The 16,099-nt window shown below is 47.1% G+C and overlaps 1 protein-coding gene across 6 annotated transcripts in view; it reads left to right on the forward strand.

Moving 5' to 3' along the window:
• Klhl3 (kelch like family member 3) overlaps nt 1–16,099 on the forward strand; it is a 130,371-nt gene that overhangs the window by 30,185 nt on the left and 84,087 nt on the right. For 5 of the 6 annotated variants that reach the window (XM_052157324.1, XM_052157328.1, XM_052157323.1 and 2 more), the window contains exon 3: nt 7,672–7,778. The exons of the other annotated variant lie outside the window; for it this stretch is intronic. In XM_052157324.1, the coding sequence (XP_052013284.1) occupies nt 7,672–7,778 (107 nt within the window). The remainder of the gene's footprint in view (nt 1–7,671; nt 7,779–16,099) is intronic. 6 annotated transcript variants of the gene reach the window in all.

The raw sequence follows: 16,099 nt of genomic DNA on the forward strand, positions 1-16,099 counted from the left end.
TCTTTCTTTCTTTCTTTCTTTCTTTCTTTCTTTCTTTCTTTCTTCCTTCCTTCCTTCCTTCCTTCCTTCCTTCCTTCCTTTCTTTCTTTCTTCCTTTCTTCCTTTCTTTCGGTCTCTGAAGTGTGTGTGCACAGGTTTCTGAAGTGTAAGGTGCACGCGCATATGCATGTGTGTACTTTAGAGCCAAAAGATATGGTCATTGTCAGTGGCATACCTCAGGGGTCATTCCATTGTTTCGAGACAGGGTCTCTCAGTGACTTGAAGTCACCTAGTAGGGCTAGGCCAGATGGTCTGTGGGCTCCAGAGGTTTGCCTGGCATTATAAACGTGCCCTCAGACTTAACTTATTGTGTGTGTGTGTGACTACACTGTCTTATGTCACAGTTTGTAGTTCATCTAAGCTGTAGCACATGGTAGTGTTTCATCTTTTTAATTGGAGAGTTGTATTTCATCCTGGGCAGGTAACAGATTAGGCCTTCGTCTATAGCAAGCACCACTTGCCTTTAATCCTCAAATTAGATACACTTCTAATCCTAAAATTAGGTACACGTCTCTGTGTTATGTGCGTCTTCCTTTCTTGCGTGTGGATATATGGGTAGGAGGATACAGGTCAGGAGGACGTAGGGGTGTGGGGGGATGTAGGGAGGACATAGGCATGGGGGGTGGGGTGTAGGGAGGATGTAGGGAAGGCATAGGGGTGTAGGGTGGGGTGTAGAGAGGACGTAGGGAGGGCATAGGCATGGGGGTTGGCGCATAGGGAGGACGTAGGGAGGGCATAGGGGTGTAGGGTGGGGTGTAGGGAGGATGTAGGGAGGACATAGGCATGGGGGTGGGGCATAGGGAGGACATAGGGAGGGCATAGGCATGGGGGTTGGCACATAGGGAGGACATAGGGGTGTAGGGTGGGGTGTAGGGAGGATGTAGGGAGGACATAAGCATGGGGGTGGGGCATAGGGAGGACGTAGGGAGGGCATAGGCATGGGGGTTGGCACATAGGGAGGACGTAGGGAGGACATAGGGGTGTAGGGTGGGGTGTAGGGAGGATGTAGGGAGGACATAGGCATGGGGGTGGGGCATAGGGAGGACGTAGGGAGGACATAGGGGTGTAGGGTGGGGTGTAGGGAGGATGTAGGGAGGACATAGGCATGGGGGGCAGGGTGTAGGGAGGACATAGTGAAAGCATAGGAGTGTAGGGTGGGGTGTAGGGAGGACATAGGGAGGGCATAGGCATGGGGGGTGGGGCATAGGGAGCATGTAGACATGAGGTTGTTCTTTTCCAGTTTCTCTAGTTCCTCTCTGATATTTGTTATCGAATGTGATTTTGTTCATAGGTATTGCAGTGGGCAAGGGGTGAAATGTGATGATTTTGAATTTCTCCAACACTTGTGAGCATTGCCTCTTGTGATTACTGTTTGTTTTGCAGTCTTATTTAGAAAGATGAGTTTTGAAAGATATGTTTTGACAATTCCTTGTCTCCACTTTAAAATTAGGTCATTTTCCTGTTGCTTATTCGGGTATAAGTTAGAGTTTTGGTTTTATATTCTAGGTAGATGCCCATTTAAATGTATAAATGTTTTGCCAAAAAATATCATTCTAAGGATTGGAAATCCATATTTCCCAATGATTCCTTTAAACTGCAAATGTTTGAAACACGGGCATCTTACTTGGTGGCCTCTTTTCTTTTGTGATTTATTCTTTTGGCGTGATAACTAGGAGGCCATTGCTTTATCCGAAGCTGTGACTTCTACTAGGCTGATATTTCTGAGTCTTATACTGAGGGGTTTGCTTTACTTTGGAGCCATTTTGTATACATTTGAGGCATCAGTCTAACCACGTCCTTATAGCCAGCTATCTTGTCACTATTTCTTGAAAAGACTGTTACTTCACAGGTGGCTGGTTGTGGAACACTTGTAAAAAGTTAAGGGGCTGGGGTGGTGGCTCACAGGGCAAAGTGCTTGCCAGGCATAAGGAACTTAGTTCAGGCCCGCAGCCCCCGGGGAACAAGGCAGGTACTGAGGGCGATGAGGGTGGAGGCTGAACGGAAGAGACTGGCGGACAGACCCCTGCAGCAAGGCAGCCTAGTCAGTCGGTGGTGAGTTACAGTGTCAGTAGGCGGCCCTGGCTCAGACGTGAGGTGGAGGGCTTGCAAATTGGCTCAACTGTTTGCCAAAGTTTATGACCCGGGTTTGAGCTCTAGGACTGTTACTGTGTAAGGAGAGAATTGGTTCCAGCCAGTTGTTCTCTGACCTTCACAGAAACACACACTTGCCATGTTTTGTCCTCCACCCCCAGCAAAATGAATACATGTAATTCAATCAAAAGAAGACAGCTGTCAGTAACCTCAGGCCTCCATACGCGTGTGCATACATGCACACCTCTACACACACGTACATACACACAGTCATGCACCCTCACAACTTAATTTGACCATAAGTATCATAAAATACATTTAAAAAGAACAAAGCCCACTTTTTTTTAAATGGGCTTCTAATTCTAATTCTTTTCTGTTGATTTACATAGCCATCTTAGTATTCCTGCTGGTGTGATTAAAATACTCTGACAAAAGCAGCTTACAGGATAAGAAGCCTATTTGGGGTCACAGTTTGAGGTTAGAGTGTACCAGTGTCGGGAGGTCACAGCTGCAGGAGCAGGAGGCAGATGGTCACACTATGTTCACAGTCAAGCATCAGGAGCAGTGAATGCTTGTGTTTAGTTCACTTTTTCTTCTTTATGTAGTTCAGAAGCCCAACCTAGGGAATGACGGCACCCATGGTGGACAGAGTTTTTCATCTCAAGTAACATCATCAAGTTAATCCCCTTAGGCATGCCTACAGCCATCTCCCCGGTAATCTTAGGTCTCATCGAGTTGACAATTGTGATACCATCACCATACCTGTTTTTATGTTAGTATCTGTTTTTGTTTGTTTGGAGAGGCTGGTTTTTGCGCTCTCTCGCTCTCTCTCTCTCTCGTTTTTGTTTTTTTTTTTGTTATTTTATTTTTTATTTTATGTGAGTACACTGTCTCTGTCTTCAGACACACTAGAAGAGGGCATCAGATCCCATTACAGATGGTTGTGAGCCACTATGTGGTTGCTGGGAATTGAACTCAGGACTCCTGGAAGATCAGTCAGTGCTCTTAGCTGCTGAGCCATTTCTCTAGCCCAGTTCTTGCTCTTTTTGATATTAAAAAAAATCTGTTTTAGACAAGAGTCTCACTGTGGCCTCACAGTTGGGCCCCACAATATTAGTCTCAGCTAAGGCAGCCAAGAAAAATGGGGGGAGCTTATCTGCTGATGTTCTTGTGGTGAGTTAGGGCAGAGTCAGCTCTGCTCCTGTGTGTGCCCTCTGCTGCAGAATGAGGTTCTAATAGTCCTGACGACTTAGTTCCCAAAGGTCTTACCCTTCTCAGAATTCCCTCCACCAGCGTACCGCTCCTTGTCTTTTCTCACCCTAAATGTCAGCTACTGATAAAGCCTTGGGATACTTTGAAGAGAACACTATATTTACAGTCTAGAGACCTGCATTCAGGATTTGGTCTTCTGGTTTGGGCTTCTCTTCCTTTCTTTGGATTTCACAGGCTGAATGCTGTTGAAGGCCAGCGAGCGCATCTGAAGATCCTGTTGTCTCAGGATTTATGATTCTGTTTCTCTAGAGAAGCTGAAACAGTGCCCTGGTGGCTGACAATGGCTAAATGTGCTGTTCCAGAGGCAGCAGATATAAAACTTCTCTTCCATCTCTCAGCCATAACAGACTCATTGACTTCATCATCCTCACATAGAGGCCAGACATGACAAAACCACCATCAAACCACAGTGGAGAGGCACCTGTCTCCATTGCCTCTGCTTCTGTCGCTAGTGCTTTAAGGAAGAGATTAGTGGTGGCCAGGGTGCCACAGACGGGGCTTGGGGACTCAGTTACTTGCTTTAAAAATCCCATTTCTACTTTCCTGTGTTCCTCTGAGAAATGTATTGATTTCTCTGGGCCTCAGTTCCTTCACTGAAGGATGCAGGAATAATCATTAGCTTTATCTGGGGAGTTGGTTGTAGAGAGGATTAAATGAGATTGTGCCTGGGGAGAAATGCCTAAATAAGATAGCTCAGCAAATGATATTACATCAATGACTTGGAAGGGTGATGGAAAAGATCTTGGATTGGCAGGGTCTTGGGGCACCTTTAGGTTCTCATATATCCATTTTTTTCTATTATGAGATGCTGGGGAGTGAACCCAGAATCTTAAATATGCCAGGCAGGCACCCCTCCACTCCTATACCCTAAGCGAGTGGTTCTCAACCTTCCTGACTCTGCAAACATTTAATACAGTTCTTCATGTTGTGGTGATCCACAACCATGAAATCACTTTTGTTGCTACTTCATAACTGTAACTTTTCTACTTTGGCAAATTGTAATATAAATGTTTTTGGAGATAGAGATTTGCCAAAGAGGTCATGACCCACAGGTTGAGAACCACTGCCCCAAGGCCTATTTTACTTTTTGTTTTGAGACACAGTCTCACAAGACCACTCACCTGTGGCCTTGAACTCCTGCCTCAGATCCCCCTGCCTCAGCCTTCTGAATAGCTAGGATTACAGCACGTGCCACCAAGCCCAGCTCTCCACCACCCATTCTGTCAGTGAACGTGGATTGAGTAATTTCATTTATTTGTTGATAAAGATGCAGGGCCTATCATGTGACAGGTATACAGCCTGATGTCCAGGATACAAGATTACATCTGCTAATTCCTCTTCCAAGTTCACGGTGAAGTACGGGTGACGGCCATATGAAAAGATAGAAAGTTCATGTGTGTGTGTATGTGTGTGTGTGTGTGTGTGTGTGTGTGTGTTATGTTTAGAGGCTCATGAATCATCACGTGTGTACATACATGTGGAGGCTAAGAGCTCAGTGTTGGGCATCTCCCTTAGTCACTCTCCATTTCATTTTAAATAGAATATCTTAACGGGTGGTGGTAGCGCACGCCTTTAATCCCAGTACTTGGGAGGCAGAGGCAGGCGGATTTCTGAGTTCGAGGCCAGCCTGGTCTACAGAGTGAGTTCCAGGACAGCCAGGGCTATACAGAGAAGCCCTGTCTCGAGGAAAAAAAAAAAAAGAATATCTTTAACTTTTGGATAATTTCATACATGCAAACAATGTTTCCTGATCATTTGTACACCCAAACTCCCCTCCCAGCTCCCAGGCGCCCCAACATACCCACAGCTCCCTTTTCCATCCTCTCCTTTGTTGGCTGGTAACCGCTTCTCGTCTGAGTGTTGACTTACCTTGCGTTTCAGCCTTGTGCGGCTAATTACAGCTGCAGAGCTCACGAGAACAGGGACCGTGTCCTGAAGACAGAGTGTCACAGCACGCCTCCCAGCCTCCAGCTCTTAGAGCCTTTCTACCTGTTTTCTATGACGTTCCCTGAGCCTTGGGCTGGAGACTGATACACATGTCTCTTTAAGGGGTCAACGTTCAGTAGACACTTATTCTTAGCATGACCAGCTTAGAGTCTCTGCAGTAAGTCCTTACCATTGTAGTGAAAAGGTTTTCTGGTCAAGACTGCTGGTAGCTCTAAATGGTAGTTATAAGTATGCACCTGGGCTGTGGGACTGCATGCTGTTTAGCAAGCCAATAACTGTAGATTCCCTCCTAAAGATTATGGCCTCTTGAGCCATGGGCTTTTGACCAGTTTGCAGCCCCAGGCCTGAATTATCTCTTGTGGTACAGGCCTCACATCCAGCTGGTTACCCCCTGTATTAGTCAGGGTTCTCTAGAGTCACAGACCTTATGGGTAGTCTCTATAGAGTAAGGGGATTTGTTGATGACTTACGGTCTGTAACTCCCCAACGATGGTCAGCAGCAGCTGTGGATGGAAGTCCAAGGATCCAGCAGTTGTTCAGTCCCACGAGGCAAGCAGGCTGAAGTGGGGAGAAAAGGAAGAGATAGAGATAGAGATAGAGATAGATAGATAGATAGAGAGAGAGAGAGAGAGAGAGAGAGAGAGAAGAGAGAGAGACAGAGAGAGACAGAGACAGAGAGACAGAGAGAGACAGAGACAGAGAGAGACAGAGAGACAGAGAGAGACAGAGGTGTGCCACTACACCTGGATCTGGGACATGCTTTGTCCCAGATGACTTTGAACTCAGAGATCTCCCTGTCTGAATCTTCTGGAATTCATAGCCACTGTGCCTTAAGATCTCCATGCCAAGATCCAGGTCAGAAACTTGTATCTCCCAGCCTCCAGATTAGGATCACAGGTGAGCCTTTCAATTCTGGATTATAGTTCATTGTAGTCAGGTTGACAACCAGGAATAGCCACTACATCCTCATACATATTGTGTCAGTCCTGTATCCATGGACACATCATGCCTTGCATGTTGGTATTGCAATATACATATCTGTTTTATTGTATGTTTTGTTTTTAGAGATGAAGCCTCTTGCAGAACTTGGAGCTTGCATATTTGACTGGACAGGCCAGCCAGCAAGCTGAGGGATAATATTTTTGTCTCTACCTTCCTAGCGCTGGGATTTAGAGGCCTGCATCACAGCTGGCGTCTGGCTTTTAAAAGTGGCTTCCTGCCGGGCGTGGTGGCGCACACCTATAATCCCAGCACTTGGGAGGCAGAGGCAGGCGGATTTCTGAGTTCAAGGCCAGCCTGGTCTACGGAGTGAGTTCCAGGACAGTCAGGGCTACACAGAGAAACCCTGTCTCAAAAAACCAAAAAAAAAAAAAAAAAAAAAAAAAAAAAAAAAAAGTGGCTTCCTGGGGGATTGAACTCAGGTCCTCTCAGGCTTTAATAGCAGATACTTTACCAACTGAGTCATATCCTCAGACCATAAGATTGTGTGTGTGTGTGTGTGTGTGTGTACATAAGTATATGAGGCTTTATTCAGAGGGCAGAGGAGGACATCGGGTATTCTACGTAATCCATGACACTACCAGTCTCTGATGCAGTGTTCTTTGGGACAGGGCCTCTTATTGAATTCAGACTAGACTGGTAGCCAGCAAGCCCCAGAGATCTTACTCTCTTTACCCTTCTCAAGCTCGGGAGCTGCAGGCATGCTAACAGTCGCACCTGACTTTTTGAATGTGGGAGCGGGGACTCCAAACTGAAATCCTCATGCCTGCACACCAAGCACTTTTACCTGCCGAGCTGTGTACTTGGCCCCAGACAGTGGTTCCTTTTCTTTTTAGCAGTACATGAAATTGAACTCGTGACTTTATGCTAGGCAAGTGTACTACCACAGAGCCTCAGCCCCTGGCAAGATTCTCAGAGATTGAAACAGTTGGAGTTTGCACAAGGTTGTTGGGAGCAGGGTGTGTAAGGGTGTCTTTAGGTGATTGTGTTAAATCTGGGAGAAACACCGGAGTCTGACTGGTTTCTGACTAGTGTTGCATATGCAATGGAGCCCCTAGGGGGCGGGTCTTGCTAATGGCACGCTCGTGTCATCCCTTGGTACTAAGTCAGTCCCTGAGCCACCCTTGTCCTTATTCGTCACTGCAGAACTTGGGGATCAGGGTCCTGAAGACAAACGAAGCAGCCTTGGGCTCAATAGACAGAGAGTAGTCGGGCTGTCCTTTGCCTCCATGCCAGTAGTGTGTGATCTGGTGGGATGGTGGGGTGTGCATGTGTGGCGTGGTGTCCATGCCATGACTCTGTCGCCTCACTGGTGTCTTACAGTAAGCGGCTGCTGTGTGACGTGATGATCGTGGCAGAGGACGTGGAGGTAGAAGCCCACCGCGTGGTCCTGGCAGCCTGCAGCCCTTACTTCTGTGCAATGTTCACAGGTATGGCGCGGGTGCCCAGCAGCCTGAGGCGCTGGGAAAATACCGAGGGTGGGCGCATGAGGTGGGGAGAAGGATGGGGCGGGCAGGGGGAAGGCAAAGCTATGCAGCCTGTTAGGAGGATCACCTGTGCTCTGTGCTTTGTGCGGTGGACAACTGGAGGGAACCGAAGCTTCAGCCGGCCGGCTGCACCCCACCGGGAACTGAGGCAGGGTTAAAGGGTTCATTAGTCTCAAGCTCCACCGTCACAGTCACGTGGGACGCTTGTTAACCGCGCGGACTTCCAGACCATCTACTGGGCCTGCTGAGGGCGGAGGTAGAGAAAAGAGATCTGATTACGCATATCCTCTGAGTAGGACAAGGATCCTTTTACCTGCCCTAGTACTTTCCCACGGAGTCTACACCTTGTTCTTCTCTGGTCACTTCTCCCAGACAGGAGCCAGGGGCTCCCTGTAGCACTGTAAAGGTGTAGACACGTGGAGGAGGGCAGAATTACCAATGTCCGCAGCACGAAGAAGTTGCCTTGCCTAAGGATCTCACATGTGCTATGCCTGGGCTGACTCCCTGAAACCTGTAGGCTGAGCTTCCCGATGTCAGCGTCTCTCTGTACCACGTGCATGGATCGCTTTTTCCTAATGATGGCCGCTGGAGATGCCAACTGGGCTTGTGAGTCACCAGGCCTGGTCAGGTGTCCCTGCCACATGGTTTCTAAGTGGCCTGTGCTTGCTCTGAGTGTGGTATCCTCTTGTGTCCTGGCCTGTCCCCCTGTGACTACAACACTCGTGGGCTGGCTCCCATGCTGCACATGCGCTCTCCTCAGAACAGCCCCTTGACCACTATCATAGTTCTGCACAAAGGCGCTTTCCATCCTATGTCAGAACTATTTTTGTTTTAAACCATAGCTGTCTGTTTTTTAATCTGTCTCCTCATTTCTTGTGAAAATGGGACTCTTGTTTGACCTCTTTGTTACCTTGTGTCATGGTTTGAATATATTAGGCCCAGGGAGTGGCACTATTTGGAGGTTTGGCCTAGTTGGAATAGGTGTGGCCTTGTTGGAGTGGATGTAGACTTGTTAGAGTAGGTGTGGCCTTGTTGGAGTAGGTGTGTCACTGTGGGTGAGGGCTTTAAGACCTAGCTGCTTGGAAGTCAGTCTTCCACCAGTAGCCTTCAGATGAAGATGTAGAACTCTCTGCTCCTCCTGCACCATGCCTGCCTGGATGCTGCCATGCTCCCACCTTGATGATAATGGACTGAACCTCTGAACCTGTAAGCCAGCCCCAGTTGAATGTCCTTATAAGAGTTGCTTTGGTCACGGTGTCTGTAACTAAGATACCATGTCTTAAATGCTCACAGTGGGATGCATGTATTTTGTTAACGTGGGGATGAAGTGTCCCCTGCTAGTTTGTGGGCTTTGGGAGCCTGGGAGACATGTCTTGTCTGTGGTGAGCACACGCTGCCCTTCACAGAGAATGAGTAAGGTTGGAGGAAGAGCTTGCGAAGAGCGGTGAATGCTAACATTTTTGCTCAGTAGAATCTAATTTTCCCTACTGTAGCGCACAGCTGGGCAGGAGTGACCTTGTTGGAAGGGCCTTGATACTGTGCTGTAAGGAACCCCCGGCTCATCCCGTGAAGGAGTGGTCTCAGCTTGGAGCTGTGCGTCTGCTGAAGTATCCCAGGCGCCGTTGGCTCCCTTGAGCCAGGACAGACTTCCTACCCTACAGCCTGGAAAGCCTGCCAAGCTCACCACCTGGGGATCTTGGGCCACCCTCCCTTCAGAGTGGTCTCAGACTCAAGCGGCAAGGGCTTTAGTTCCCTTCCGCCTCATTCCATCACCGGAACCTAGTTGTTTTAGAATAATTTATCTTGCCTCCAATAGTTATTCAAGCCACGGTTTCAGAGCACAGCTTAGCCAGTCTCTTTGTATGCATGATGTCTCGAGGTCAGCATTGACAGAGGAGTCTGCTTAGAGGTATAACGGTGTTGGCTTGAGGGAACGTGGCTGCAGGGCAGTAGAGATACCCTAGCAAACAGAACAGTGGAGGCAGGGGAGCACATGCTTTTGGGGCTGATCTCAGCTGAAGGGAGGAGAGAATCAGGAGAGGAAGGAGTTCTAATGCTCTGCACAGCCCAAGCCCTCCATGTGACTCTACATGGCCTGCCTACCCGCCAGCCCTCCTTTCTTCATCCATCAGAATACCTTTCGCACTTCTTGACGACAGAAAGAAAAATCAGAACACATGAGCAAGCAAAAGGCAAAGGAAAATCAAAACGGAAATAAACGCATGTACCACGGCGTTGAGGTGACTGCTCCTTCAGAGTCTCTACTTACAGATTTGTACATAGACAACATATCTTTGAGTACAAATGGGTTCACTTATGTTCGAATAGCCATGCTTTCATAAATGCGTATTTAAAAACTGCTGTTAACCTGGGATGTTTTCCCCTCCCATTTCTATTCTGCCTAGTTCCCCTTCATCCGTCATTACGATGTAAGCATCAGTGTCTTAGTTGAGTCTTGCTCGAGCATTAGTGGAATCTTGCTTAACGGTCCCTCCAAACTTCCTTGAATCCAGTTGCCACCTGCTCCCAGCATGCCTTACACTTCTCCTTAGTGTTATCACTTATCTGAACACTCCCCAATCTCTGATTTTCCTTGTCAGTCATTGATATATCTGCTTACTCATCACCTGCATCTAACAGGGGCTTGGTAAACTTCAATGGCCTCAGCGGTCCGCCTTTAACACGGTTCCATGTCCACAAAGACTTCATAAGATTCCCTCCTAACAGGACATGCATACCCCTACTTGCTGGGACAAAAGTAACATTTTCTGTCACAGCTAATGTTTTCGTGGGAATCTTTGCATCCTAATCATTATTTACATCTGTAATAATTTTCTTAGAATGGATCCCTATGACAGGAAGTACTTGGCTAAGGGCCATCCACATTAAAACAAGTCTACTTTTAGCTCTATCTATTTTAGATGTATCAGTGTTTTGCCTGCATGTATGTACGTGCGCCTTGTGCATGCCTGGTACCCACTGAGGTCACAAGATGGCCTTGCATCCCTTGGGACCGGAGTTAGGGATGCTTGTGAGCCACCATGTGAGGGCTGGGGACTGATCTGAGTCTGAACCTGGATCCTCTGCAAGTGCAACAAAAGTCCTGACTGCTGACCCGTCCTTCAGCCCCAGCCATGGACATTTTGAAGACAAAAATATTTTGCACACATCCATATCTATGAGTATGCAGTCGGAAGGGTATGATCCTGACTTGCCGAAGTACATTTAGGTTTTTTACTTTTTTGTTTGTTTACATTTTCTGATCTTTTCTTTTTTGAGACACACCATTTAGATCCTCAGTTGTCCCAGCTTGTCTGCCTATGAGCACTGCGTAAGACTTGTGTGTATTAGAGACCTCTTGGCTCTGCTTAAAACCTGTTAGAGGCCGGGCTGTGGTGGCGCATGCCTTTAATCCCAGCACTTGGGAGGCAGAGGCAGGCAGATTACTGAGTTCGAGGCCAGCCTGGTCTACAGAGTGAGTTCCAGGACAGCCAGGGCTACACAGAGAAACCCTGTCTCGAAAAAACAAAAACCAACCAACCAAACAAACAAACAAAAAAACCAACTAAACCAAACCAAACCAAACAACCCCCCGCCCCCCAAATCCCAAATAGCGTTGCAAAGTGTTCCTGATTATCAGATTTGGCTTTAAATGGCACAAATTCAACACAAAGCAGCCCAGGTGGTCTCCTGTCTGTCTGTCTCAGTGGCTCAAGGCCAAAGGAAAGGAAAGCATGCGTGGCTTTCTTCTGACTGAGGCCTGGGGTGCAGTCTTTCAGTCAGGCTTAAATACTGCAGTCTTTCCATTCCGCGCTTGTCCTGAATGTGACTCCACACCCCAGACCACAGTCACCCCACGATGCCAAGGGAGACATCCATGCTGCCTGCTAAAAGCTGCACATCCTGTCTGGCGTGGACATGTAGCTTAATTGCTTCCACTGCTTTTAGCAGAGATGGAGAAGGGAGGCCCGTGGGCTGTGCACTGTCCGCCCATCCATAAGGTCATGAGTATGGACCACGTAAGACTCTCTCATTCTGCCATCTTGCACTGCCACAGACGTGACTGGCAGCCTGTCCAACTCCTCTTTGTCTCCTTAAAAAGAGATTTATTATTTTTATTGTTATTTTAAACTACATGTCTCTGTGTGGGTATTTACACTTGAGTTCTGGTTCCCGCAGAGACCAGAGGTGTGGATCCCCTGGAGTTTGAGTTATAGACCATTGTAAGTTGCCCAATGTGGAGCTGGGAACTGAACCTGAGTTCTTTGCAAGAGCAATGTGTTTTTAACTGCTGGCCCACCTTTCTTTTCTTCCTTTTTTTTTTTTTTTAAGATTTATTTATTTATTATATGTAAGTACACTGTAGGTGTCTTCAGACACTCCAGAAGAGGGAGTCAGATCTCGTTATGGATGGTTGTGAGCCACCATGCGGTTGCTGGGATTTGAACTCAGGACCTTTGGGAGAACAGTCAGTGCTCTTAACCACTGAGCCATCTCCCCATCCCATGACCCACTGTTCGAGCCACCTTGTTCTCTTTTTACTATGCCCTTTATCCTGGGTTCTGCATCCTGCTGTGCTTTTATTCAGAGCTCTTGATATACATGTCTTCTGGTTACATTAAAAAACAAGCCTCATTTTATTGTAGTAAAGAAATTGAGGCCTAAGGGGTATGTGAGCTCAGGGCCTTAGTTCTATCATAATGGCTAAAATAAAATGTATTTGGGCTTATAATCCAAATAAAACCTTGGTAATACCCTGGTTCCATTTTTCTTGATCCTAGTGTATTATAGTCATTGATGGCGGTAGTGTCGTGATGGTGATGATGGTGGTGGTGATTGATGGTGGTGGTCATGATGTCAGTGGCGATGATGTCAGTGGTGATGATGGTCAAGGTTGCCATGATGATGGTAATGGTGATGCAAGCCATGGTGATGACAATGATGATGATGGTGGCCATGATAGTAATGATGGTGGTGGTGGTCATGATGGTGGTAATGATGGTGGTGGTGGTCATGATGATGGTAGTGATGGTGGTGGTGGTCATGATGATGGTAATGATGGTGGTGGTGGTCATGATGGTGGTAATGATGGTGGTGGTGGCCATGATAGTAATGATGGTGATGGTGGTCATGATGATGGTAATGATGGTGGTGGTGGTCATGATGATGGTAATGATGGTGGTGGTGGCCATGATAGTAATGATGGTGGTGGTGGTCATGGTGATGGTCATGATGATAGTAATGATGGTGGTGATGATCATGATGATGGTAATGATGATTCCAGTCATGGTGATGGTGGTGGTAGTGGTGATGATGGTGGTGGTGGTCATGATGGTGGTAATAATGATGCAAGCCATGGTGATGGCAATGATAATGATGGTGGCCATGATAGTAATGATGGTGGTGGTGGTGGTGATGATGGTGATGGTCATGATGATAGTAATGATGGTGGTGGTGGTCATGATGATAGTAATGATGATTCAGTCATGGTGATGCTAGTGATGGTGGTGGTGGTGGTGGTGGTGATGTTGTTGATGGTGGTAGTGGTGGTGGTAATGGTGGTTGGTAGTCATGGTGATTAGTGGCTGTTACAGTAATAGCAGGTGCCATTCTGACAGTGGAGGGAAAATGTTAAGTATCATTATGGCTCTCGGGAATTTCCTTCTGTTGCTACCTAAGCAGGTAGAGGAGGAATGAGGTTCCAGGGGTTCTGGATGCTGGGGTGTTCTTCCTCACTGTGGCCTTCACACTCTCACGGTCTTCTTTGCTTCTTAACCAGCCTAGGGATAAAGGCAGGACAGGAAATGTCTTTATTTCCTAAGAGATGGACGTTAGGCTTTGGCAGTGAAATCGTTCAGGCCACTGATTGTAGAAGCCTGGCTGGGATTCAAGGAGAAGATAGAATATGTCTTTTCCGCTGTGTGTGAGGTTAACAGCTGAAGTTAACAGCCTTCAGAGCTCAGCTCTAGCCCACTGATTTGGAAAGGCACATCTTAGAACTTGGGTGAGGGTTACAAACACCATCTTAACACTTGTAAGGGATCATTTAAGGGGTAAGTCTTTTTCTGTTTTCTTTCTGCCTAGTGCACAGGATTAAATTACGGTAGAGAGCATTTAAGACAGGAGGAAGGGAGAATTCTATAATACAAGGATTCTTGAACATAGCCTTTTCTTCCCTGCAAGGACATGCTCTTCAGAAGCCTTCTGCCAATATACTGTTTCTCATTGTCAAGCCTTTGTTTAGGCTTGAGAATAGGCTTAATAATGGGACAGGACTTGTCTGGAAGACAAGTCAGTGATTTTTCTAGTCTTCTTGAATCTTGTATGATAATTAAGAATTTTTATCTTCCTTGAGTCTCTGCCCACCTGTTCCTGTTTGGCAGTCTTTTTTTCTAAAAAGATCTCATTTGTACTTTCAGTGTGTTTGTAGAATCTAGAATGTGGACTCTTGTAATTGATCGGGGCATGGAATTAATTGTTCTTTGGGGTTTTCTATGGTTCTGAGAGAGGACTGAGTTCAAGGTTCAAATGCAGAGTCTTCAGAGACTTCAAATTCAAATTTATTGGTGTCCTTTAGTCCAGGACACCAGAGTCTCTCCCTTGCTGTCTACAGGGGCTTTCTCAGTGGGTAACCTGCTTCCAGGTTTGTTCTTCCCGCCCCCAAGCCACTTAACATGGTGTAGCTACAGCGATCTTCCCCAGATAAGCACCTGATGCATCCTCAGCTGCTGAAACTCTGCCAGCGCTTCCTACCACCTACACAGGAAAAGTCTGGACTCTTTAATGTCTGCTGGCATGTAGGCAGCCCAGATCCTGCATCCTGCATATGTGTGCATGTATGTATGTGTTTGTGTGTGTGTCCCCCCCACATGTATGCATGCCACACCACAGAATGTATGGGGAGGCCAGAGGACAGTTCTGAGGGTTGGTTCTCTCCTTGTCTCATGGGTTCCTGGTGGAGCCAGGTCAGCTTTTATTGGTCAGAGGTTTTTGTGCTGATCTACCTCATTAATCCTAGACTGAACTTTTTATGCTTCTATAAAGGTCACATTCTCCCTCACTTCTATTGCCTCTTCTGGAACACTGTCCCTTAGTCTCATGTCCTCTGAAAAGCCTGAAGACAGAGTTTGATCCCTGGAACCCACTGGAAAAAGAAGGAAGCTAATGTTGTCCTCAAACCTTTACATGTTCGAATAGTTAAGTCACCTCCAGATCAGTGGATTTCTGTTTTTTGTTTTTTTTTTCCGAGACAGGGTTTCTCTGTGTAGCCATGGCTGTCCTGGACTCTGCAGACCTGGCTTTTAAATATAAATCAATCCAATGGGAGCAGTGGACTCCATGACCAGGAAAGCAAAAGTATGCTCCCGTGTGTTCAGCGTCGGGGTGCAGGGATTCCTGGCTGACAGTCTTCTGAGTAGCATCCCCGTTTTTAGCATTTAATACCCTTTGCAGTTGTGTGTCTATACCTCCAACCCCCAGATCTGCTCAGTGAGGGCAGATGCATGGCTAGTTCACTTAGGTCCTAGGTCTAGCAGGTGGGGCATATTTGGCATGTACTAGCTGAATGAACAAATGTCTGTCCCTCATTGGATATGCATGATGATACACGACAAGCAGAGATACAGCCAAAGATATGTAAAATGAGTTTCTCTGGGGTGTCTGGCAGAGCGCCCTGGGAAAAGGCCAGCAGTGGTGGCCCTTGGGCCTCTCTCCTTGGGTTCATCTCAGAGGCGGGAAGTGTTACAGGGATTGACTTTCTATTTTCTGTAACTATTTTGTCAAACTATTAGAGGTTAGTGGAGAGTCAAGAAGGGCCAAGATCCTAGCTGGATGTGATGGCACCTGGGAGGCTGAGGCAGGAGAATTATGAATTTGAGGACAGCCTGGGACATAATAAGACTGTCTTACACTAGACAAAACAAAGCAAAGAATGAGCAGGCCCCTGGATGGCTTCTCCCCATCAGGAATGACTGCAGCTCACAGCAACATGGACTACCAAGAGAGAGCTTCCTCCTTTGGCCCCCACTCTGAAAAATACTTCCTCAGCGTTTGTTTCGAGCCAGGCCCTAAGTTATGCGCCCGAGGCGACAAGACCTTGGCCGCTTGGTTCTCAGTAGCTAGGTATCGGATGGTGACTTGCCCTTAGACTGTTGACCCATGTTTTAACTTTTGTCAAAGCGTTGGCTAGAGTCAGGGGTAAAAATATGGAGGGTTTATTAGACACGAATCTAGAGTAGGTCTAGAGTTGGGCCGACTTTAAGTCT

This window comes from Apodemus sylvaticus, chromosome 14 (genome assembly GCF_947179515.1).
Source record: "Apodemus sylvaticus chromosome 14, mApoSyl1.1, whole genome shotgun sequence".
Taxonomy (NCBI): Eukaryota; Metazoa; Chordata; class Mammalia; order Rodentia; family Muridae; genus Apodemus; species Apodemus sylvaticus.